The following is a 22,002-nucleotide window of genomic DNA, read 5'->3' on the forward strand; positions in this document are numbered from 1 at the left end:
GAAAGCGACGTTTCGAGAAGAAACCAAAAGAAAATGGAGGTAGAAGGAAGGGGAAGTATTCATAGCCGTTTCCCTCCAATATCCTCGGCGTTTGGGAAAACGGGAAAAGATGTGTATGCCACGTGGAAGTAGTGCAGCAAATAATTAGAATTTTACATAGAAATTAATTGCTCCTGATTGCAACTACGAACGTCGCATGCATGGATGGAGCGCATGAACTTTTCCAGTGTTTGTTAGCAACTTTTGAATCACTGTGTCCCCCCTAAAGTCAGCTTATCTTACCCTAATTAATAATGGTAAAAACTAAATTATTAAAAAAAAATCATCGGCAATATTGAAATCTTGTTCTTGTCTGTCGGTGATTGTTCATCGTTCATTATTGTTACCTTTTCCACCGTTGCCAATCAACATTTCATTTCATGGCGTTGTTATCTCATTTTTCCGTTGTTGTCATCTCACTAATTTTTCTTTCTTCTTGTTCAACTCCAACAACTTTTTTCTTTTACGATATACTTTCTACAACTCTCGTCCAATTCATAACTCACATCTCCATCTTCGATCTCCTTCTCACCTCAACAACTTTTCCCTTTTCAATTTTTGTTGATTCACTTTCAACTTACAACTCACATTCCAAATTTGAAAGTTATCACATCCATATTTATTAGCTTTCTCATAGGTGTTATTCTAAAGACCAAACATAAGAAGGGAGAAAAAAAATAACAGAAAAGATCATAGGAAAAGGAAAAGAAAAATATAAAGTAGTTAGGATTTTGTTTATACTATACAAGCATATATTATGTTAACCCTAGTTAATATTGTAGTGACATAAATATTTTTTATTATAAAATCCGTGTTGACAAGAAATAATATTATGTGTATATAATTTTAAGTATATAATTAAATATAAAAATAATGTAATATCATATGATTGTCTGTTCATTCAAAATAATTCAATCGCAATTAATGATTTTGATCCAACGGTAAATGATGTACCCAAATTGCTTAATCTTGAAGATTGAAAAAAATGAAAACATAATAAAATATATATTTTAAAACACATGACCAGTGTTGGAGTACTAATCACTCATATTTTGAATTGAAATCTTAAATCATCAATCACAGTTAAGGATTTTGATCCAACGGTAGATGATGTGATAGTATGTAGCCATAAATCCCTAATAAACACATTCTTGTCGATATCAAGAGCCACCTGCCTATAAATAGCATCTTCGCTTCAACCCAGCCGACATTATTTTGTTCGTTGCTCTCTTTACCCAATTCTGGAAATGGCGGCCAATACTGCTTCTGCGATCTCTATGCGCCCTAGCCTGGTACTTTTCCTTTTAATTTTTTTTTTTCCTGATTCTGCCTTTTTAGAAGCCATTTATGTGTTTTTTAAACCACTTCAAAGTTGGGGGTTTTCATTTTTGTTAATGATTAGTGTATAGATTTAAGTAATTTAGCTGTTATGTGGGAAAAGTTTAAATGTGTTAATGAGTTTGTTGTTTATCAGTAATGATTTGTGTATAGATTTAATTAATTTAGCTGTTATGTGGGAAAAGTTTAAATGTGTTAATGAGTTTGTTGTTTATGAGTTGGATTCTCATCTGGGTATCTGTACAATCTCAAATTTAATTGTAATATGATGTAAGACGATTGTTTTCTTACAAAATTCTGATCTTTGCCGCCGGAGAATCGCAATCAATTTTTTTTTTTTTTTATAATAATCAAGTTAAAAAGTTCTGTTTAGGTATTCTTAGAATTATAACGTGTAAATACGATTACTTCCATATAAAGAAAAAAGATATATATTAGCAAAGATGATTATTTATTATTTGTCTCATGTCATTGTTAATTCATTAGTGGTTTGAATTTGTTGCATGAAATATTTCTGTTGAAAAATTTTAAATACTCTTCTGTGTTGTTCTCTTAGTAAATTTTTATTTTAATTTCATCTTAAATGTCTTTTGGTTGAACGATTGTGACAGGCAACAAGCAGGGTATCTGGTGTGAAGTTGGCTTCACTTTCTAGTCAAGGAAGAAGCTGCCTTTCTTTTAGGTTGCGTCCACTGCCTTCTCGCTTGCGGATTTCCTGTGCTGTATGTTTCTCCCTAGTCTTGATTGATTCATAGATGTTGAATTGGTGTTGCTAAGTTTTGTTAAAAAAAGTTTACTGGATAGAACTTCTATTTTGTGAATATGGTATCATAGTGTTTTATCTAAATTATCCTGTAATTCCTACTGGGTTTGTTAGATCCACCAAACACACAAACTTTTTCGGGTTCTTTTATCTGCTATGTGTTTCAGAACCACCCTTGTGATTTTTCATTCGAATAATCAAGGCCTAGTTAGTATTCATGTCTGGCATTGATGTTTCTTGTTTATTCATCTTTGTTGAGTAGGCCAAACCAGAGACAGTGGATAAAGTGTGCCAAATAGTAAAGAAACAACTGGCACTACCTGAGGACTCTGTAGTTGGTGGTGACTCAAAATTTGCCGAGCTTGGAGCTGATTCTCTTGATACGGTAACTAATTATTATATGTTAAGTTTCTTTGTGTTGGCTTATGTGATCAACTCTTGTTATAGGAGGGCCTTCTGCAAACAGTTTTGCTCTTTAATAAACTCCTTGTTCTATATTGCCTTGTGTTGGCCAGAGTCTATTTTTGTGTGGTTTGGGTATAACCTGTTCGAATTTAATCATCTTTAGGTTGAGATTGTGATGGGACTGGAGGAGGAATTTGGTATCAGTGTGGAGGAGGATAGCGCACAAGCCATCGCCACAGTTCAGGATGCTGCAGATCTTATTGAGAAGCTCATTGAGAATAAGAGAGCTTAGAATAAATTATGAGTTGAAATCTTGTTTTCTGTACTGGTGTCACTTGTGAAGCTTTTATAGATGAAGTGTTTCGCAATTTTCATTTTTACTTTGTGTTCTTTGTTAGTTAAACCTAAATTCAGGGCTTCAGTTGGGATTTTACTTTAATTATGTAGCTGTGATTTGAGAGTTGAAACCTGCCTTCTGCATATATTCACATGCCGACCAGCCAGGATCATGTTCTGCAGAGTTCTCAGTTTTCTTTTATTAATAATTTTTCTAGATGCTGGTCTTTCTAAATTAAACATCTTGGCAATCCTAATCAATACTAATTATTAATTAATGTCGAAGAATTTAGGATTAAAAATTGGGAATGCAAAAAATCAGTATCCTCTTGAACATAGGCTCACCGTGAAAATCAATACTAACAAAGGCACATTATATATACATATAAAGAGAGAGAGAGTGAGAGAGAGAGAGAGAGGAAGGACATCCAAGACCTAATCTACATTATGACACTTATGAGGCTTGTAATTGCCAAAAGCAAACAGAAGTACATCCGACATAAATCAAATATTTTTTCAGTCCAAGCTTTTATTTCGCCTCTAAACCTGATCGTCACATGACTCAATACTTACTTCTGCATCATTCCCAGTCAGCATCAAAAAATCCAGCATCTTTCATCTCCGAGTAATATAAATTCTCCATATGCAGATCTTCCTCCTACACCATAAAGAGTAAGATAACCAGTCATGATCACACTATTACATGGTAAGACTTTTTCAATATGGGATGAAGCCCTTCTCAACATTGATAACCATGAAATTAAAAAAAAAAAAAAAAAGGCAATGTAAAGTAAAATAAACAAAGATGCGATTTCAAATGTTGTTTTTTACCTGGAAAAAGTCTGCCAGGAATGTTATATAGATAAGAGGAAGATAGAAGGCATGGTAACAAACAATTGTGGCACCATACAACCTGTAAAAGATGTTATATATTAATTAAGGCAATCTGGTATGCTTCTACTGTATCTAAATTTCTATGTTTTAATAAATGTGAAGCAGAGTTACCAGAATCCAAAGCTAGCTCCATTACCAAGAAGCCCACAAGAAAACAGTGACAATGCATTCAAGGTAAACATGATCATTATATATTTGTAGAATGCGGGCCTTGCTGCATAAAAGGGAGACACCAGGAACAGTATGCGGGCATTAGATTGGTATATGAGCATCATAGCATGCATATACTTATTACTTACCAGGTAATCTCTCTCTCCATTTAGAGTGGTACATGAACAATATGAGGCCATACACTGCAGTAAGTACTAGCCTATGGACAACCCACAAACCCCATTTCAAATGGTGTGGATGATCATAGCTGTCAATGAACAGAGGGACCCCAAATCCAAAAAGGTAAATTGCCTGAAAGAGAAATTGTGTAAATAAAAAGATCCATTACAGGAAAAATATTATCAATGCATCAACAATTATTAGATGAAAAGGAAAAGTTTAAACTTTGTTCCTTTACACTAAAAAAAAAAGGAATAAAATTTAAAGGTTCAGCACATATGCGTAATATATAATCCAACCCAGTTTGCTTAGGGTTTCCATGAGGCCCAACAATCTGGGCCCTGGATATTTCTGCATATACAGTCTAATGATAAAGATATCTGCATATTTCTTCCACTGCATCCCTATGGTCAACAATAGAAAAAGAACTGTACAAGAAGGGTGAAACTGAAATGTCTTCAAAATAAAATATATACCTTGAGAAGTATATCCAACCCTAAAATGAGTCCTGAGACAACAAATGTCCGTGTTAAGGCTTCTGATCCACTGGCATAATTCCCTTGGAATAAAAAGGCCAGCAAGCTTATTTCCAAAAACAGCATTCCAGATGTTGTAAACAAAGATAAGATATTCCATGGAATTTCCTTCCCGGGAGAGCACTCCCATGCCTGCATCAGTCCATTGGCAAAGGAAACTTAACCAGTAGGTTTAAAGCACTCCAGCATCAAACTCAACTAATAAACTTTCAATTGGCCATGGGATTTAGCATCCTCAGAGCACGTCATACTAATTTAACAAAATCTTAAGTGAGACAATAGGCCGAGAAAATGGGCACTGACTAGGCCAGTTTCAAGTTTGTTGACAAATAGTTAGCAGACACACAAAGTCTATTAACTATTTCATCTTATCTGTCAGCAGATTAGATGCAAATGTAATAACACATTAAATATATATTCAATATGAGAAAGAAGCTGTATTGTTTGATACAGAATTGACCATCAAGCAAGATAAAAATACACAAAAGCTAGAAATTCCCTGTAATTGAAACTCAGAAGTCAGAAGAGTATCCATTCTTCGTTTCTGAAATCTCTCCATTAGGCCAAATAAAGCTCTTATTTAATAAACTGAGGCAAATTTAGAGCTTTCAAACTATAGAACACATAAAATACATAAACCCACTATGGAAAAAAAGGAAATTTCGAAACTCGATCGAAACCCACGAACCTGAAAGCAACACCAAGCAAGATTGAGCAAGCTAACAAGCCAAAGACAGCCATAATAAGCAATCATGATAGAGGATCGTCCATTGGAAAGTTTAGAGAAGCTCTTTTTGCATTGGAACGCCAAGAAGAGTACAAATAGAAGCGAAGATACGATCAAAAAGACGTTATGTAAGAATCCATGACACTCAAATAACCAATTAAAGAGTTGAGGGGAAAGAACCGGAGCGTGCTCCAGGGTTGAAGAAGAATTGGAATTAAGGTTTTGTAATTGAGTAATTGCAGAAATTGGGACTTTCGAAATTTCTTCAAGAGCTCGCATTTTTGTGATTGATCATACAGAAAAACCTAATCCTTAAAGATATGGTGAACAAATTATATTTTGAGTTTAAGAACGACACGTCGTTTAAAAAAGTGAACCACAGCAACGAACTTTTATTTATTTATTTTATAATTTGCCGTCTGTTTTTATAGCCAATCAACCTATGGGTGCCCACTTAATAAAAAAAAAAAAACAATTTATAAGCACGAAACGATTTCTCATTCACACAATTCAGAGTTCTGCATAAGATATAATATTATAATAATAATTAGAATTTAAAAAAAACTTGAATAAATGTGAGATAATAAATTAAAATAAAAATAAAATATTATAGTTTTTATATATTCAATTAAATAATTGAAATATTTATGTCTACGATATTATTACTAGTTTCAGTATAATATAAAAATATATATGATAGCACGTTGTATTATACATAATACTTTGGTCTTCTCTTCTCTTTGCTCTTTTTTATGTTTAAGTTTTACACGGAGAAAATACGTTTAAAACTCTTTTATATTCAACAGCTTCAAATCTGAAGACTTCTTCAGGTTTTGCAATGGCCTTCGTTTGATCTTCCCCAATTTATCACATGGTCATACAATGGATGCCTTGTTTATTATGCAGATTTCATATGGGTTTGGAGGGAGTGCAAGAATGGGCGAAAGACTATGAATAATAACAATGTAGAAAATTTGCCGTGGACTCTGGCCTCTATGATCCTTATCATAAAGGGCAATATATTATTTATACTGTTCTTGGTTAGAAGTATAGTTGGGTGATTATGGAACCTTGATTCATGAGGTAGATTACTTGTAGTTTCTTTTTTTTACCTGTTTTATATATAGAATTTGGCTTTAATAGTAAAAAAACAATCTTGCAGGAACAATAAAAATGTTACCAAGAAAATTACTGCTTAGTGGAAAAGCACCCATCTTACCTTGGGAAGAAGCACTTCTGATACAAAGCACTTGGGCAGAAGAACAATAAAAATGAGCAGAGGAAGCAATAAAAATAGTTGCTTATATTCCATCATCAATAAAACATTTCTCACAGATGTATTAAGTTCATGCAGATTTGCTTGATATACGGTACCAAGCAAATTTATACGTATAAAAAGATATATATATAAAATATCTCATTTACAAGATACTTTCTCATCAATTTTTTCTAATCTATACTTAAACTAAATAGAGAATAAAAGGTTTTCACAAAGTCAAATTAATTTTAATAGATATTAATTGCACGTTAGAATTCCGACCCCTCTTGTGATTTCAATTTGCGAGATGCAAGCCATAGTTGGGTCTCGAGGCCTAACTTCCTGAGCTCTGTAAGACCTTTTTCAACTGTAAATACCAAGAAAGAATCATGCAGATTAATTTTATCTCCAAATTATGTTGTATACTGAGTGTGGAGGTGACATTTCTATGTTATATTACTAGGAAGCAAAATTTTCAATATGAAAATTTGAAAGCATGATAAGAAAAGCCTTCGATAACAATTTGAGACATTGTTTCTGAATTTTAACCATCATATACCTTATGATCATCTTGTTTAATAAGACTTTCTAGCTTTTAGTAAGAGTAGATGTCAGCTAGAACTATGCATACGAGTAGACAATGTTAATTGGAAAAATTGTTTGTCAAGAACAAGAAAGACAAGTCTGCAGATTGCCGAGCTTGAAAGGAAGACTTTTTAAGTTGGGAAGAAGATTGTTGTGTATGTAAAGGCGGTGTACTAGGGGTAAGAAATAGAGAGAGAGAAAGAGCACCTTCAATTGCATCATGGGAGCTGGAATAACAATTGCTGTGCTCGATCCAGAACTGCAGTCGGTCATCTGCTATGTCAGGTTCCACCCCATGGTTTTTAGCTCTTCTCCAAAAATATATAAGCCAAGCCTGCATGAACATATCAAAAAAGCATCCATGAACTAACCGAGCAAACTGTCTTAAAGTAAAAAAGATACAGGATCAAAGTAGACCTCTTTTGCATATCAAGAAACATATGAAGGATCCTAACTTCTCCAATCATTTTACTTTGAAAAAAAAAAATTGTGAGTTGTAAGTTCACAGTACTAGTCCTAATCTTGACAGATCTATTTGATAACCATCTACGTGTCTACAACCCTTTTGCATTTTCTATTTCTTAAGATATATTACAGTAGCAAACATGAGAGAAATTTAATGTATCTTTCTCTGTAAGGACCATAACTTCACATCAGTTGCCTAGCAGGAAAAACTAAAGCCAACATTTTATGCTTCTATAACATCACATTTTTTCTTAACAATCAGGATATACGAATAAACATACTACGAGAATCAAAAGTCTGATAATAACAAAAGACCAGCAAGATGTACTTGCATTTGAACAAATGGGTGCGAAACATCATTTCACCAATCATTTGACATAGGATCTTGTTGAAACATGATCAAATAGACTTTGTCAATCATTACCTACACTATCAAGTCTTGACTAGGATATTTCAGTGATCGTTGAAATTTTTTTATTGTTACTAATATCTAATATTTAAGATACTCCTTTTTAAAGAAAATATTAGAGCTAGTGATCATATAAATATAAGTTGTTATAAGAGAAACTATAAACAATCAATTTAATTTTACCAAGAATTTTACCTGCTTGAAACGTGTATTTTCAGACTCTTCTTGGCTCAATTCTGAAAATAAAAATATATCCTTTCTTAATCATCTAAAAATAATGTTTTATTGTATAAAATAAGAAAGAAAGTTGATCGAGACTAATAAATAGAAGTATTTAAAAGTACATAGGAAGAACAAAAAACAATCCTGTTATTAGACAAACTTAAGTAATTTTTATAGTGATTATTTGAACTGTTTTTAAATCATAAAATGTATCTGAAGATAATTAATAACATTAAAAAAAGTTTTTTTAGATAATAATGAACTTACCAAACGCTTCAAACTGTCCTTCAGTTGGCAACTTCACTTCATCTATACACAAAATTACAAGAGAAAATTGAGATAGTCAAGCCACCAAATTTGAGTTATTAATCGTGATAAAAAGGAAAGCATAGAATCAAAATCTACGTGATTGCAAGTGGATTAACAGATTAGCATCATCTTATAAAAGAAAAGTATTCAAGGCATAATGTAGCTCAAGCAAAGAAGAATCCTTATTACAATTTAATAATACACTGTATACAATTCTAATATTCAAGGTATGCAAGTAAATTGGTGGAGAATCTTTCAAGATTGTAATTATTGCGATGGGATAACTTAAAAGAGAAATGAAAATTAAAGTTCATGCATACCAAATTTCAAGTGATTTGAGCGTCGATGGAGTGTCATAGCAAGTGCTACAGCATCCTCTACCTTCATAAAAAGATTTCATTGGGAACTAATAGTTAGAGGAACAATTTGTTTATGTATATCAAATCACATTAATTAAATCATGTCATTCCTTTAACTGCTTTTTAGTAATGAAAAATGAGCTTTGGAGCAAGATTCAAATTTCAGAATAGCATATATAACTCTCCTTGGGTGTCTGAGAGAAGAGTCTACATCGCATGTGATTAAAGAATCAATACAAAAAAATATGTTGGACTTTGCATCAAGCAAAAGCATGAATGGCAACATATAACAGAATATTTATGTTAATGAAGCCAGTTCCCACAGACATGATCTGATATTCCTAGACATTAATGTCCACAGTGTTGTCAAATGCAAGAATAAGACAGAAACCTTTAATGAAGCCAGTTCCCGCAGACCTTTCTCCACTAGAAGCATGCTTTCAATATTTCCTTCCGCAGACTGTTCTCTCAAGTCCTGTGCAACTTTTTCTCTTTCCTCTGCATTATTGGTCTCTGCTCAGCAAGAAAACAAAAGAAAGAATGCAAGTACACCTGAGGTCTTCCCAACCCTATTACTGCCACCCCAACCCCTCAGAAAAGAACAAAGGCACTAAAAAATTTAAAATGAATATATCTGGAGCAATTCTTACCTGATGAATTTTCCTCTTTAGCTCTTTGCCCAGCAGCCATTACAACTTCAACAGGAAGAGGTGCAAATGAAGACCAGTATTCATACTTCTCACAGGCAATGTCCCCAAGGATGCCTGCCAAGAAAGTGTATTGACCTTAATACAAGGTATAAGAGAAAATTGTCGTCATCCATTGTAATCCAACTTATTAGTTCTCATTGTTTGTTACCACTCATGTAAAGCTACAGGTGTCCAGATTTGTTTTCCCTCCCCTGGAATTTTGATTCTCTGTATACACCAAGTCCACAATTGTATCTCCCCACCTTTTACAATTCTAATCAAAGTTTAAATTTTTCTTAATTTAAAATGAAAGAGAAAAAAGGGAAGTGAGATTCAAGTACTCCAAAATCCAGACTCACAAGACTGTTAATTTGCATTGATTCAGACATTGGCAATATTTAGAAGAGCTTTTAACTGGAAATAATTTCAAAAGTGAAGCCTTCAGGATAAATAAAACCATATTTTTAATGACATGGTTAGCTTATTATCATTTCATCCAAAAAGCAACCTGGAAGCTTTTGACAACTTCACATGAACTCATTCCACTTTCTCAAGTTACTGCTGACACACAGAATATGCTATCATGGTAGCATGTTTCCTACATTTCTAAATTAGGTTGTTGCTGAAAGAAACTTCCAGGAGAAATGCTTCCAATGCCTTTGGAATGACTTTTTAGCTTAGAACTAGTCATGTAACAGGGGTATGCGAGAGACAGTGTGAATATGTGTGCACAGTAAGAACTACTCAACAACTAGGAACCTGAGTTTTAAGCTCTCAGCTTTTCTGGAGTTTAATATAGTATACAATGTTGATGTCCTTCAGCTCAGAAAATAATTTAGTTAATCCAAATTAGGAGAAATATAGGACAATGCAACTAAATGTATCATGTCATTAAATTGGCATTGGCCACTGCTAACAGATGACTTATGTGCATACCTGATACAATATTCTGTGCACAGACAACAAATAAGCAATGCAAGTAAAACATATCTAAAATATTAGAAATTTAAGAAAATAAATGTACCGTGTTGAACACATAAATTCCAATAGCGGGCAAGCCAACACCTCTTTAACACAACCTCTTCCTAAAATAATAACGGTATATCACAAAACCAGGACATGAAGAAGTACAAGAATGAAACAAAATGAGATGTGCTCTATTGGAGTAATAACAAAACCATCTCTTCCTGCGTCAGTGTCAGTCTCTGAGTCATGGCCCGAAGTGATTTAATTTCATTCTCAGCATCACAGAGGTGTTGCAGAGCATCTGTTGCCTCACCCCCAGCATTCTAACTCACAATTCAATAACAGCACTGTAAGTGATAGATTGGTATGAAACATCAAATAACAGGGAAAATTGAAACAAAAAGAGAACCATACAATTTGAAGTAAACTTTCACTTTCTCCCTGTAGAATATCAACCTGCCAAAAAATTTCAGACTTCATTATTGCAATATTCTAAAAGATTTAAACTATTCCCAAAGGCTCCTGACTGCAAAACCTATATGGTAAAATGTGGGGTATCAAATTAAATTAAATGAAATTAATCTTAAAAAGGAAGGGAAAAGGATTGAAATTCTATGAGCAAATACATAATACTATAATCAAAGAAGCAGCAAACTTTGAACTTTGTAAGCCCATATAATATAAAATGAAAACAAAATAGCATACCTCATCTTCTAGAGTAGAAGCAGATTGCTCAGGAAAAGCTTCCTTCAAGTTTGTACTCCCAAAATCAACTGATGGTTGTCCCACAGAGTTCATGGATGAATATGATTGAGCACTTGATGTTGAATGTGCAGCAACCTGTTCTTCTTGATTTGTGCTGACAGACTAGTAGAAACAACACAAATCCACAAGTAAGATTTACACTAGTAATGTGAACATTTAAGAAGTTACAAGACTATCTAGCCTACAAGCCTTATATCTAAAAATTGTACAAGAAGTCAACTCCAGGAACACTCCATGTGCCAGTTCCACATCATTTATAGAAATGTTAATGAAAGCATGTAGAAGTCAAATAATGAACATAGCATACTAAGAAACACAAAAAGCTGGTCACACAATCCTGAATTGACCAACTTCAGATTATGCAGTGTCCTCATTTTGGCAACTCTAAATTATCATAATTCTGTGCACACGGCATTGGAAAAACAAAATTTTTGAAATTTGACCAATAGATCAAACAACATTGATATATTTCATGCACTTTAATTGCTTATTGACTGCACATCATTCTACAAGATTCCAGTATAACAATTATTAAATATAAAATTGTCATATATCCAAATTTGAAATTTAATTGGGAAAGCCTTAAGCAACAGCCACAGTATTTCTGTTCCAAGAATTCATGTAAGAAGGGATGGACTCTCATAGAAACAGTATACCTGAATTTATTCTGTAATAGTAACTTGACAGAAATCAAATTAAACACAAATAAAGTCTCTACTATAGAAGAAGGCAAACACATTGCCCTTCCACCGGCATGACCAATGAACACATTTTAATGCTCATGAAATCAGTTTCCATGCATGCAAACCGTAGAAACATAAAGGCTTAAAACACAGCAAACGCTAACAGAACAGTCAACATGATAAAAGAAATTGAAATTTAGTTCAATAAAGCATGTTTTTATACAGTAATTGTACAATTCTGACAGAATGCTTTTGTTCTAGGGGGCACCTTCATCAGGGAGATTCATTACAACTACCTCCCAACTCTAAAGCTATTGATTAGCATCACTGTGAAAGAAATTGTATTTTATATGTAATGCATAATCCCTTTAGCTTCAGGCCTTCAACTTCTACATTTATTTGCATCATGTGGCTCTCAAAATTCAACAGATAAAAATTATGCATATTCTAGCAGCCTGTGCTCCCCATAATGGTATGTGAGTCTATTCAATCCATAGCAGCGACATTACAGGGCCAAAAAGTTAATCACAAAAGAGATTCTCATATGCAAAATTCAATACTGAAACAATACTATCTTCACTTTTAAATACAATTATTTGAGGTTGAACTTTATTTCTTTTCATCACAGGACTCTTTGTTTTCAAATAAATTTATGCTTCCTCAACAACATTAGCTTATCAAACATAATATAAGCTAATAATCTCAATTACTATTCACATACAGTTGCCATAGGTATGGGTGACCGCAAGGGTGTAGGTGACCTCATAGGTGTGGGCGACTGCATTGACTTTCCACCAGGAACCCCAATACTTCCTTTTCTGCTGAACCTACTATAATCATTGTCCTCATCATGATCTTCATTTGCTGCCTCTTGCTCAGAGTTTTTGGACTGCACTTCATAGTGTATATCAATGTAAGAGCCAATATGCTAACAATATTAATTTCCAAGCATGAGGCCTATAGAACAATAAATAGCTAAAATGTAATACATATCAATTCCAGAATTAGTTTAACCTATGAGTTCACTACTAAATCTAGTGATGTATAAAATTATAACATGTTTAATCACCAACCAGATTATATGTGAATGTAACACTACCATAAATACTATTAGTATTAAAGAACAATTTAACTGCAACTGTATTTCTTTGCACTAGTAATGGTAGACTGAAAGATACTTAAAATGGTTTGTTGACTGAAATTTAGAAAATGCTTCATTTACAAATTAACTTAGCAACACATAATAAGAATCTAAATCTATATTCACGATGTTTACCTTAGCAGTGGGTGAACGGTTATCATCGTTCGAGTTGCCATCCTCCATCACTTGTTTATGCCTTTGAGGTGTAGGTTTGGTCTGTACTTTACTATGTAAGTCAATATAAGAACCTATATGAAAATAACATCCATTTCCATGCATGCAAACTAAATGAGTGCAAAGGGATTGAAACACTCATCAACGTAAACTTTAGAATTAAGTTGTGATTGTAAATCCATAAGAACATATGAATCAATTCAACGTAAGGAGCCCAAACTTGTTCAATTGTAATAGAATGCATCACCATTAAGGAAAATTATGAATTACTATCCATTACTAAAATAGAGTGTTTCAGCTTCATCTATATTTCTTTAAATCATCAGACTTTCCCTGTATTTACTACATTTTTTGTCAATTGAAATGAATCCCTTTCTATAGGATTAGCTTAACAAACACAGCAAAAAAATGAAGAATCTTAAGCAATATCTGTAACAGATACCATAATAGGAGGTTCCCACATTGAGCTTCTAGCAGCAAGTCCACTACTTGCTGTACCACTCACACCCTACTATAATTGTAGTTCTCATTATTGCCTTCATTGGTTGATCCTCTCTATGCCTTTAAGGCATAGTTTTGGTCTGCATTACATTTATTTAAAGAAAAAACTATAGTGTAGTATAAACTTCAAGCTGGCATACTAAAAGAGTACAGGGGGAATAAAATGTACAGCAATGGAACTTTTTAATATGAATTGGCACTCACTAATTCTCTGACAATATTTGAGTTCTTTCAATCTACTAATCCAGTATTAAATGGGCCCTTAAACGTCAAATTAAAATATAACGTATCACAAATATGTTTCCACATAAATATAACAGTATTTGAACTGATATTATATATACTTCTATATTTATTTGAATTTCGTCCCGAGACTGGTATGTACACAGTTGTTTGTGGACTAAAATTTCATTTGGCTTCAAAAAATTAGCTTAACATATTAAAAGCCAGGAATGCAGACCAATATTCATAACAAATATAAATTTTAATTACCAAAGGTGGGCGAGTTCGCATTGCTCTTCCCCCAGCCAGCCCAATGCTCACATCAGTGACCAAGCCTAAATCATCGGCCTCACCATTATCCTCTTCAGCTGGTTGGTTCATCACCTGAATACGCCTTTGAGGCATGGGTCTGATCTGCGGTCATTTTTGCTTCAAATCAAGGGAAATTTCAGCTCAAAAACAACTATAATTTTTCAGTAGATTTCTTAATACATGACTCATAGTAACACACTAAACATTGCATCACTGAACTCTGTTCTTATTGTATAATTAGAAGCTTTTTCTAATAATTTTTTCTACTCATTATTATTATCAAATTTATAAATTTCTCCTTCATATGAGCCAAATTTCGAATCCAAAATATCCAGTCTTCGACAAATCTGAATCTTAGAACTGTTATTTTACATTACATCTCATTATGCTATAATTCTTATATTGAAATAAGTTTGTAATTTTCGGGAAAATTTTGAATATCCATGTGATGTAAAACAAATGTGCCAACTATTTTACCAAAGGAGAGCGGGGGCGCGAAGGCATTGCTCTACCACCAGTGCCAGCAAGGCCAATGCTGATATTATCATGAGAATGATCGTCACCGTTGTCGTCGTCGTCGTCACCATTCTTATGATCAGACGGTTGGTGTGCCATCACGGCAGCCAATCGTTGTGCCGCGGCCTTCGTTTGCACTTTTCTCACATTCGACAATCCAGCTGATCCTGAGCGCACGTGCCGATGAAAAGACACAGGCGACGACGGAGCTGCTTCGCTCTTTTGCCGCAGGTGTGCCGCCGGCATCATTCTACGGTCCATTGCTAATTACTTAAAATTAGCAGTTGAAAGGAAAATGAAACAATTTTGTAATAAGAAGAATCGGTAAAATCAAATCACAACAAATGAAAATGTGTTTTACTTTATTATGATTATTATTGTTTTTGTTAGAGATGGATGAAAAATGATAATGAAAGAAGGCCATCCGATGGTGAAGGCTCAAAGGAGGGAAAGAAATGTGGAGGTGTTTTTAACGGTCTGAATCTTTGAAAATTCGATAAGGATTCACTATTCAGTACAATTTCGTTATTGCATTTATGCCCTCATATTTCCTTAAATTATTTCCCAAACTTATTTTAAAAATTAACAAAAACACCCCTATTGTCAGTAGAGCGTGAATAAATTTGTCACCGATGATAAAATTTTACAATATTAATCTATAAAATACAATTTCTCAAATCCATATTTCAATCAATCAATATAGAAAATTAATAACCTTAAGAATACTGGTTTAAAATCTATAAGTAATCAATTTATCAGTTAACTAGTCATTCAATGTAAGGACATACAAAAATGAGACTTTCAATTGGTTCACCTACACATTTGCCCTACTAGCTTACTCTCTCTCAGTTTCGACCAACTAACTTATGTTAAGTATGTAATTAGAGGTGTTATTTGTCCAAATTTTTTTCCTTCTTCGATAAATATTTTTTTGAGTAACAAGTTTAGTTTTGATACCTCAACGTTAACATAGAGGTATTTCTCTACGACCTCAAACAATTTTCTTACTCTACATCTCTTTTGATGAGAATGGGATCCGTTTCGTTAAATAATGAGAAATCAACCTCATCATTTAATCACAACCTATTTAATCAACATGGGCAAACAACTCTATGGCCTTTTCACGTTTGTGTGGGTAGGTGGCAAACCAAAATGCTTCAATTCAACTACCACGTTGTGCTACCAATAAATGAGAGTCAGTTTATATACACAATTCAAACAATTTTATTTTTTAAATTGTGTAATTAGGTGGTATAAGTGTTTAAAATCCAAATTAGATTGTTTAGGAGGTTTCTGTTTCAAAAATCCTCCATTCGAAATGACTATTTCTCCTTTAAAAAAATGGACAATCTGTCTGTCACATATTTAACATGAAGGTCCATTGCTGTTGGTTAGGTAGGAGTGTTATTTTTCATTGGTTATTGCAAAACGAATAGGCGTGCAGTCTAGAAGGTTCCATCACCGATGGACGATTACGTATCGGGCAACTTGTTAAAAATGACCATTTTTATGGATTTACTAAAGTGTCCATGATTGGAAATTTTACTGCATATGTTTTTTTTTTTAATAGAAAATTCCAATCAGAGCCTCTTCCAATTAAAAACAAAAAACTCAAAGAGGGTTATTTATAATATATATTTTTAAAATAACAAGTGAAGAAAAACATGAGATATTAATTAGATATTTTTTCTCTTGTGTATAAATGTAACCATTTTTTTTCTTATTATATACATAGTCTAAAATATAAAATATTTAAAATATCTTTAAGTTTTTTATTTATCTAATTAAGATATAAACTCATTTAATCGAGATATAAGATTGCATACTTAACCGATCGATTAAACTATCTGACCAAATTATCTGATCATGGTTGACCAGCTAATCTATCTTGCCAACCTATCTAATTATGGGTAGGTCGACTAATCCTAAATCTTAAAATTTTTCTTCTTTTAGAAATAAAAATTGGATATATTTATATAGTAAAAAAAATGACTCAATTTTAAATAAAAAATTAGTGAATCTGGACATATTTATAAAAAAATTAAGCTTATATTACAATAATATATTTTTGTATAAAAAACAATTTATCTCTTGCCAATACTCCGTAATGTTTTTATATTTAATTTAATAGTTAAATAACGGATATTATAATATAATAGTGATAAGAATAGATAAATTATTATTAAGTAAATTACATCTTTTTATCGAAGATTTGATCTAAAAACACATTTCTATCCAACATCACATAAAAACATTGTCCCATTTAAAATCCAAATCTTTTACAAAAACTAACCGAATAAAGGGAAAAAGTAATTTCAATATTTATAATTTTGAAGAAATTAAAAATAAACTTTTTTACATATCAAGCCCATATGTTAATATAACAATTAATAAATCTAAAAATTTACATCCATACCTCTAAAACCCTATCCACTATGGAATCTCATTATCTCAGTTGCTAGTAATTAAGCCACGATGCCACCGTAAGAGAGTATTGCCAAAAGTAAAGCCAAATCAACATTGTAAATGGATGTTGGAAGTGAGAATGGTGGCTAAGGTTGAATAATTTAAAGGAACAGAAGGTGTGGGTGAAAGGAAAGAGAAATAAGAGAGTTTTTATGTAATTTAATTATTTAAAGTGTTTTTTTTAATTTTCATTAATTTGTGGTCATATTTTAATTTTAAAAATGAAATAGTAAAGGAAATAATAAATTCACTTCTTGACACTATTAAAGATTTTTTTCATTAATAATATTTTATTTTGAGTGATAATGTATTATTTATGTAATTTAGGGTAAAAAAAAGTATTTTGGGCCAAACCTTGATAGGAAAATATACTTCACTCATTCTTACTTGAGGCATAAAGGGTAAAATCTAAAGGGCGTACACTCCAATTTTTTTTGGGTAATTTTGTAAACTCATTGTATATCGAAGCCCAATTTTGGCAAACAGGGCTATTTTTATAAAAATAACCCAAATGCTATTTTACGACAATGACCCAAAGAGATTCCGGTTTTTTCTTTTTCACACACACACTTCTATAAAGCGGGGGAATCCTACTCGGCCGGCTATTCACTCAGTCCTTCTGTCACTCTCTCTGTGCCTTCAACTTTGTATTATTCTCCCTTAGGGGTGTTCTGAGGTATTATTCTTCTTCTTTCTCTTTGACTTCTTATCTTACTGTAGCAATTTTCTATTCAAAGAGCTTTTTATCTGATCAATATGTTTTTTTTTTTTTGGATCTTATTGAACTCTATGTTTATCTCTTGATGTTTGTCTTAAAGATCTGAGATTGACTTGTATATTTCATTGTTTTTTGTGTGTGTTTGTGGGTTCGTCTGTTTATTCTCGGATCTCACCATTTTAATTTTGCTCAAGGTGAGTTCTGTCGCGTTGACTGTGATTCTTATTATTTTTTTTCCTTATTTTAGTTTCATCTCTTTTGAAACTTCCTTTAAATTCTTGAGCCTGCTTAGATAACTAGAAAAAGCCTCAAGCTTGGTTTATTGATTTGTGGGTATTCCATTAAAGGGGTAATAAAGAAATGAATTTTTCAACTTTCTGTATTCCAAAGTTTCTCCCTTTTTTATTTTTGGGATATTTTTGTTTATCAAGTCTTGTCCTTTTTGAGATTGTTAAATAATTCGAACAATCTGAATTGTAGATGCTAAGTGCATTATTCAAATTTCCGCTGCTAGTGCTAAGTCTTTTGGTTCTGTCCTTTGCTTTAGACTTCAGCTAGAGTGATTTAACTTTTTATATCCGAATCATGTCTGTTGTTTGCACCATTGCTTTGTATTAGTTCAGTTGGGAAATATTGTAATATGCACACTATTTCTGAATTGTGAAAAGTGAAGCTACTCAAAGCTATAACCCAGTATTGTTTTGAGGGAAAATGATGCTACTTGAATCTTGGAGACTTTGGGAATGATATTTAGCTGGATCATTTATGGTGCTATTTCTACTTCAGTAATGATTAGTCTTGACCAGCTGTCTTTTATTCTATTCGATATGCAATGTGTTTTCTTCTGTCTGCTTTCGGTGGCACTGCTATTATGTGGTGATTATTGCTTTGACAATACATTGGCAAATCTAATATTTGTACTCTTTAGATCACATAGAACAATGGTGAAAGCTGTTGCCGTACTTAGCTCTAGTGAGGGTGTCAAGGGAACAGTATATTTTGCCCAGGAAGGCGATGGTAATTGAATTGCGGGTTTATTTTTGTTGAAGTTATTGAGCTTTTTCTTGTCCAAAGTAATAATATTATTTCTGTTCCAGGTCCAACTACTGTAACTGGAACCCTTTCTGGCCTTAAGCCTGGGCTTCATGGATTCCATGTTCATGCCCTTGGGGACACCACAAATGGTTGCATGTCAACTGGTATGGTTTATTAGTTAGAATATTTCCTTTATATGCTTTTTGATATAGGGGATTGGAAGGAAACAAATTGCAATTTCGATTCTACTGAATGACTTTTTTATTTTCAATTCATTATTGCATATCATCTTGCAGGACCTCATTTTAATCCTGCTGGCAAAGAACATGGTGCCCCAGAGGACGAGAATCGTCATGCTGGTGATCTAGGAAATGTCAACGTTGGTGATGATGGTAGGCATTTATTACACATGCTATGGTATTAGTCATTGATTAAGATCAAAAACAATTTAACTCACAATTGCTTTTTCAGCAATTGAGACCTTGTTATGTTTATTCTTTTATGTTATTTTTCTGATCATGGGTTTTTACATAACTTGTTATCTGTGGTGCTTGACTGAACTAATTTATTTATTAGTTTCTTTCTGGTATACTGTTATGAAGGCTTGGGCTATGTATGAATTTACAGTTTTCATTTACTTATTTTTTGTTTGTTTGCTGTCATTAACATTGTGGTTTATTTTTGTGATTCAGGCACTGTTAGCTTCACAATTGTCGACAAGCAGGTATTTGCAATCTCCTTGGCTTTAGTCTATGTTTTGTTTCTTTTCTTATGCCCATGGATTCAACTCCAGTGCACTTCAGTTCTCATCTAATGTGTTTATATATGTGCAGATTCCTCTTACTGGACCAGATTCAATTGTTGGACGGGCTGTTGTTGTCCATTCAGATCCTGATGATCTTGGCAAGGGTAATGTTATAGTTCTCAGATTTTGTAAATACTTTGACTCTCTGTATGGCAACTTCTGGTTGATTTTAACTGCTGACTTCTCGAAACTTAACATATTTTAATTTGCTTTGGCTTCTGTATGTTAAGCTTGTATTCAAACATGTTTCCTATTAAAATCTTCAATTTGTTCACAAATGTTTTCATGTTTTCAGGTGGGCATGAGCTGAGCAAATCCACTGGAAATGCTGGTGGCAGAGTAGCTTGCGGTCAGTAATCCTATTCACCAACTTAAAAACATCAAACAAAATTGTTTAGTAACCATAACTGTGCACACCACCGTCAGTTGCAGATATTGGCATTAGGTTGCACGTCTGATACTATAATAAAGATGGGAATTGGCAGTAGTTTGCATTTTGATAATTTAACAAAGATGGAATTTGCAATAGTGATCACCAGCTAGGTTTGCTCGTGTCTTTGCAGGTGTAATTGGTCTCCAAGCAGCATGAAGTGCCTCGACATGGACATGGACTATAATAGATACATGATATGATGTTGAAGATACTTATAGTCCATCAGTGCCTTAAGAGTAAATTACCCGAATAAAAAGGCTGAAACTTTGTTTTGTATTTTGGTTGGATGGTTAAATTGTGTGATCTGTTTGTCTCATTTTTAATGAATTCCTATCATGTTCTTAATCTAGTGTCTTCATTTGATGACAATTCATTTCTAAATGAATATAATATGGTATAAGTGGTTGATAATTTGGGTTAAATGAAAAGTAAATTCACACATAAATATTGATCAATGTTGATGAATTGGTTCAAGTTTGTTTTGAAAAAGACAAACCCTGATTAACTGAGCGATGTTGTATTCTCGGTATTCCAAAATTTTCATTTCAAAAGGGTGTTGTCCTGATTAACATTTTCCTTTACCCTACGTAGGGTATTGTCCCGCATAGTCTAAGGAATGTTTTTATTATTAAAATTAAGAAATTATTTTATAGATTATTAAATATAAATTATTATCATGTTTGATAAAATTTAATAAAATAAATGGGTTAAATAATTATTATATTTGGTTAGAATTAATAAAATAATATTAGTATATTATTTTATTTAAATATTTTTATATATAATTATTTTTAAATATTTTTTATGTTATTTGATATATTAATAGAAAATTAGATTATTTTTATCTTTAAAAAAATTAATAAATAATAATATAGTTATAATAAAATTAAAATTATTTGATAATCTTTTAATACTTAAGATTGAAATGGTAATTAGATTATATTTTATATTATTTGTCATATCATCATTGGTGATAAAAGATTATTAAAATTTTTTATTACTTATAAATCAAACAAAATAATGTAAGTATTATAAGGGAGATTACCAAAGTAATCTTTGATCTTCGATAACCAAACGACCTCTAAGGGTGCATTTTTTGTGACTATTTTACATTGATCCGACTTTCAAAAGAAATTTTTATTTGAAAGGGAATCAACATCTATAATATTGATGTAGTTTTACTTTTTCCTTTTTAGGGGGCATTTAGTTATAAGAATGTTTTATTACCAAAATTAAAAAATTATCTTTAAGGAGCATTTAATTATGGAAATATTTTATTACCAAAATTGAAAAATTACCTCTAGAGGTCGTTTAACTATGGAAATGTTTTATTATTAAAATAAAAAAATTACCTTTATGGAAACATAATAATAATTTATACTCAATAGCTTTTAAAATAATTTATTTTTAAAATAATTTATCTTTAAGATAATTTATTTTTAAGGTAATTTTTTAATTTTGATAATAAAAAATTTTCATAACCAGACACCCTTAAAAAGGAAAAAATAAAACTACGTCAATATTATAGTTGTTGATTCCTTTCAAACAAAAAATTCTTTTGAAAGTCACATCCCAAAATCCCAATTTGATGGCAAGATTCA

At 32.4% G+C, this 22,002-nt stretch overlaps 5 protein-coding genes and 1 long non-coding RNA gene across 8 annotated transcripts; 3 read left to right on the plus strand and 3 right to left on the minus strand.

Annotated features, from left to right (window-relative positions):
* Nucleotides 1-1,179: 1,179 nt before the first annotated feature.
* On the plus strand, nt 1,180-3,065 carry LOC123207189 (acyl carrier protein 1, chloroplastic-like). The gene is made up of 4 exons (XM_044624494.1): nt 1,180-1,331; nt 1,989-2,099; nt 2,403-2,525; nt 2,709-3,065. The coding sequence occupies exons 1-4, from the start codon at nt 1,287-1,289 to the stop codon at nt 2,835-2,837; spliced, it is 408 nt and encodes a 135-aa protein (XP_044480429.1). The 5' UTR covers nt 1,180-1,286; the 3' UTR covers nt 2,838-3,065.
* A 125-nt stretch (nt 3,066-3,190) lies between these two features.
* LOC123207185 (protein CANDIDATE G-PROTEIN COUPLED RECEPTOR 2-like) lies at nt 3,191-5,729 on the minus strand. Its single transcript, XM_044624481.1, has 6 exons — nt 5,330-5,729; nt 4,582-4,773; nt 4,075-4,237; nt 3,887-3,989; nt 3,713-3,794; nt 3,191-3,539 (listed from the first exon to the last, which is right to left on the minus strand). Exons 1-6 carry the CDS (start codon nt 5,645-5,647, stop codon nt 3,462-3,464), a joined length of 936 nt encoding a protein of 311 aa, XP_044480416.1. The 5' UTR covers nt 5,648-5,729; the 3' UTR covers nt 3,191-3,461.
* Nucleotides 5,730-6,196: 467 nt separating this feature from the next.
* LOC123209653 lies at nt 6,197-7,195 on the plus strand. Its single transcript, XR_006501102.1, has 2 exons — nt 6,197-6,451; nt 6,531-7,195. It is a non-coding gene; the product is annotated as an uncharacterized LOC123209653 (long non-coding RNA).
* Nucleotides 6,896-10,760, minus strand: LOC123209652 (coiled-coil domain-containing protein SCD2-like). The gene is made up of 8 exons (XM_044627779.1): nt 10,689-10,760; nt 9,626-9,739; nt 9,367-9,473; nt 8,937-8,997; nt 8,575-8,616; nt 8,281-8,321; nt 7,419-7,545; nt 6,896-6,993 (listed from the first exon to the last, which is right to left on the minus strand). The coding sequence occupies exons 2-8, from the start codon at nt 9,663-9,665 to the stop codon at nt 6,896-6,898; spliced, it is 516 nt and encodes a 171-aa protein (XP_044483714.1). The 5' UTR covers nt 9,666-9,739; nt 10,689-10,760.
* Nucleotides 10,761-10,809: 49 nt separating this feature from the next.
* On the minus strand, nt 10,810-15,269 carry LOC123209651. The gene is made up of 7 exons (XM_044627778.1): nt 14,906-15,269; nt 14,387-14,530; nt 13,355-13,435; nt 12,800-12,967; nt 11,336-11,497; nt 11,045-11,086; nt 10,810-10,953 (listed from the first exon to the last, which is right to left on the minus strand). The coding sequence occupies exons 1-7, from the start codon at nt 15,203-15,205 to the stop codon at nt 10,822-10,824; spliced, it is 1,029 nt and encodes a 342-aa protein (XP_044483713.1). The 5' UTR covers nt 15,206-15,269; the 3' UTR covers nt 10,810-10,821.
* Nucleotides 15,270-17,952: 2,683 nt separating this feature from the next.
* Nucleotides 17,953-20,746, plus strand: LOC123209764 (superoxide dismutase [Cu-Zn]). Of its 3 annotated transcripts, none has more exons than XM_044627896.1 (8): nt 17,953-18,086; nt 19,057-19,145; nt 19,226-19,327; nt 19,460-19,555; nt 19,856-19,887; nt 19,997-20,072; nt 20,264-20,317; nt 20,532-20,746. In XM_044627896.1, the coding sequence occupies exons 2-8, from the start codon at nt 19,070-19,072 to the stop codon at nt 20,555-20,557; spliced, it is 462 nt and encodes a 153-aa protein (XP_044483831.1). In that variant the 5' UTR covers nt 17,953-18,086; nt 19,057-19,069; the 3' UTR covers nt 20,558-20,746. The 3 variants fall into 3 exon arrangements, with proteins under 3 accessions (XP_044483831.1, XP_044483832.1, XP_044483833.1); XM_044627897.1 differs by having other exon boundaries at nt 18,017-18,086; nt 19,066-19,145; XM_044627898.1 differs by lacking the exon at nt 17,953-18,086 and adding an exon at nt 18,187-18,322.
* The last annotated feature ends 1,256 nt before the right edge of the window (nt 20,747-22,002 follow it).

Source organism: Mangifera indica, chromosome 2 (genome assembly GCF_011075055.1).
Source record: "Mangifera indica cultivar Alphonso chromosome 2, CATAS_Mindica_2.1, whole genome shotgun sequence".
NCBI classification, from domain to species: domain Eukaryota; kingdom Viridiplantae; phylum Streptophyta; class Magnoliopsida; order Sapindales; family Anacardiaceae; genus Mangifera; species Mangifera indica.

Bases quoted from the DNA above. Each gene is read 5' to 3' on its own strand.
- LOC123209764 (XM_044627896.1), top strand. From the start codon at position 19,070: ATGGTGAAAGCTGTTGCCGTACTTAGCTCTAGTGAGGGTGTCAAGGGA. The intron at 19,328-19,459 runs GTATGGTTTATT...ATCATCTTGCAG, and splicing joins AAATGGTTGCATGTCAACTG to GACCTCATTTTAATCCTGCT. The intron at 19,888-19,996 runs GTATTTGCAATC...ATATATGTGCAG, and splicing joins TCACAATTGTCGACAAGCAG to ATTCCTCTTACTGGACCAGA.
- LOC123209651 (XM_044627778.1), bottom strand. From the start codon at position 15,205: ATGGACCGTAGAATGATGCCGGCGGCACACCTGCGGCAAAAGAGCGAA. The intron at 14,531-14,905 runs GTAAAATAGTTG...AAATGACCGCAG, and splicing joins CGCGCCCCCGCTCTCCTTTG to ATCAGACCCATGCCTCAAAG. The intron at 11,087-11,335 runs GTATGCTATTTT...ATTTTTTGGCAG, and splicing joins CTTCTACTCTAGAAGATGAG to GTTGATATTCTACAGGGAGA.
- LOC123207189 (XM_044624494.1), top strand. From the start codon at position 1,287: ATGGCGGCCAATACTGCTTCTGCGATCTCTATGCGCCCTAGCCTG. The intron at 2,100-2,402 runs GTATGTTTCTCC...TTTGTTGAGTAG, and splicing joins GCTTGCGGATTTCCTGTGCT to GCCAAACCAGAGACAGTGGA. The intron at 2,526-2,708 runs GTAACTAATTAT...AATCATCTTTAG, and splicing joins GAGCTGATTCTCTTGATACG to GTTGAGATTGTGATGGGACT.
- LOC123209652 (XM_044627779.1), bottom strand. From the start codon at position 9,665: ATGGCTGCTGGGCAAAGAGCTAAAGAGGAAAATTCATCAG. The intron at 8,998-9,366 runs GTTTCTGTCTTA...CTTTTTATGAAG, and splicing joins GGGAACTGGCTTCATTAAAG to GTAGAGGATGCTGTAGCACT. The intron at 6,994-7,418 runs GTGCTCTTTCTC...TGGTATTTACAG, and splicing joins CTCCCATGATGCAATTGAAG to TTGAAAAAGGTCTTACAGAG.
- LOC123207185 (XM_044624481.1), bottom strand. From the start codon at position 5,647: ATGCGAGCTCTTGAAGAAATTTCGAAAGTCCCAATTTCTGCAATTACT. The intron at 3,990-4,074 runs GTAAGTAATAAG...CCTTTTATGCAG, and splicing joins ATGGAGAGAGAGATTACCTG to CAAGGCCCGCATTCTACAAA. The intron at 3,795-3,886 runs GTAACTCTGCTT...CATCTTTTACAG, and splicing joins GGAGCTAGCTTTGGATTCTG to GTTGTATGGTGCCACAATTG.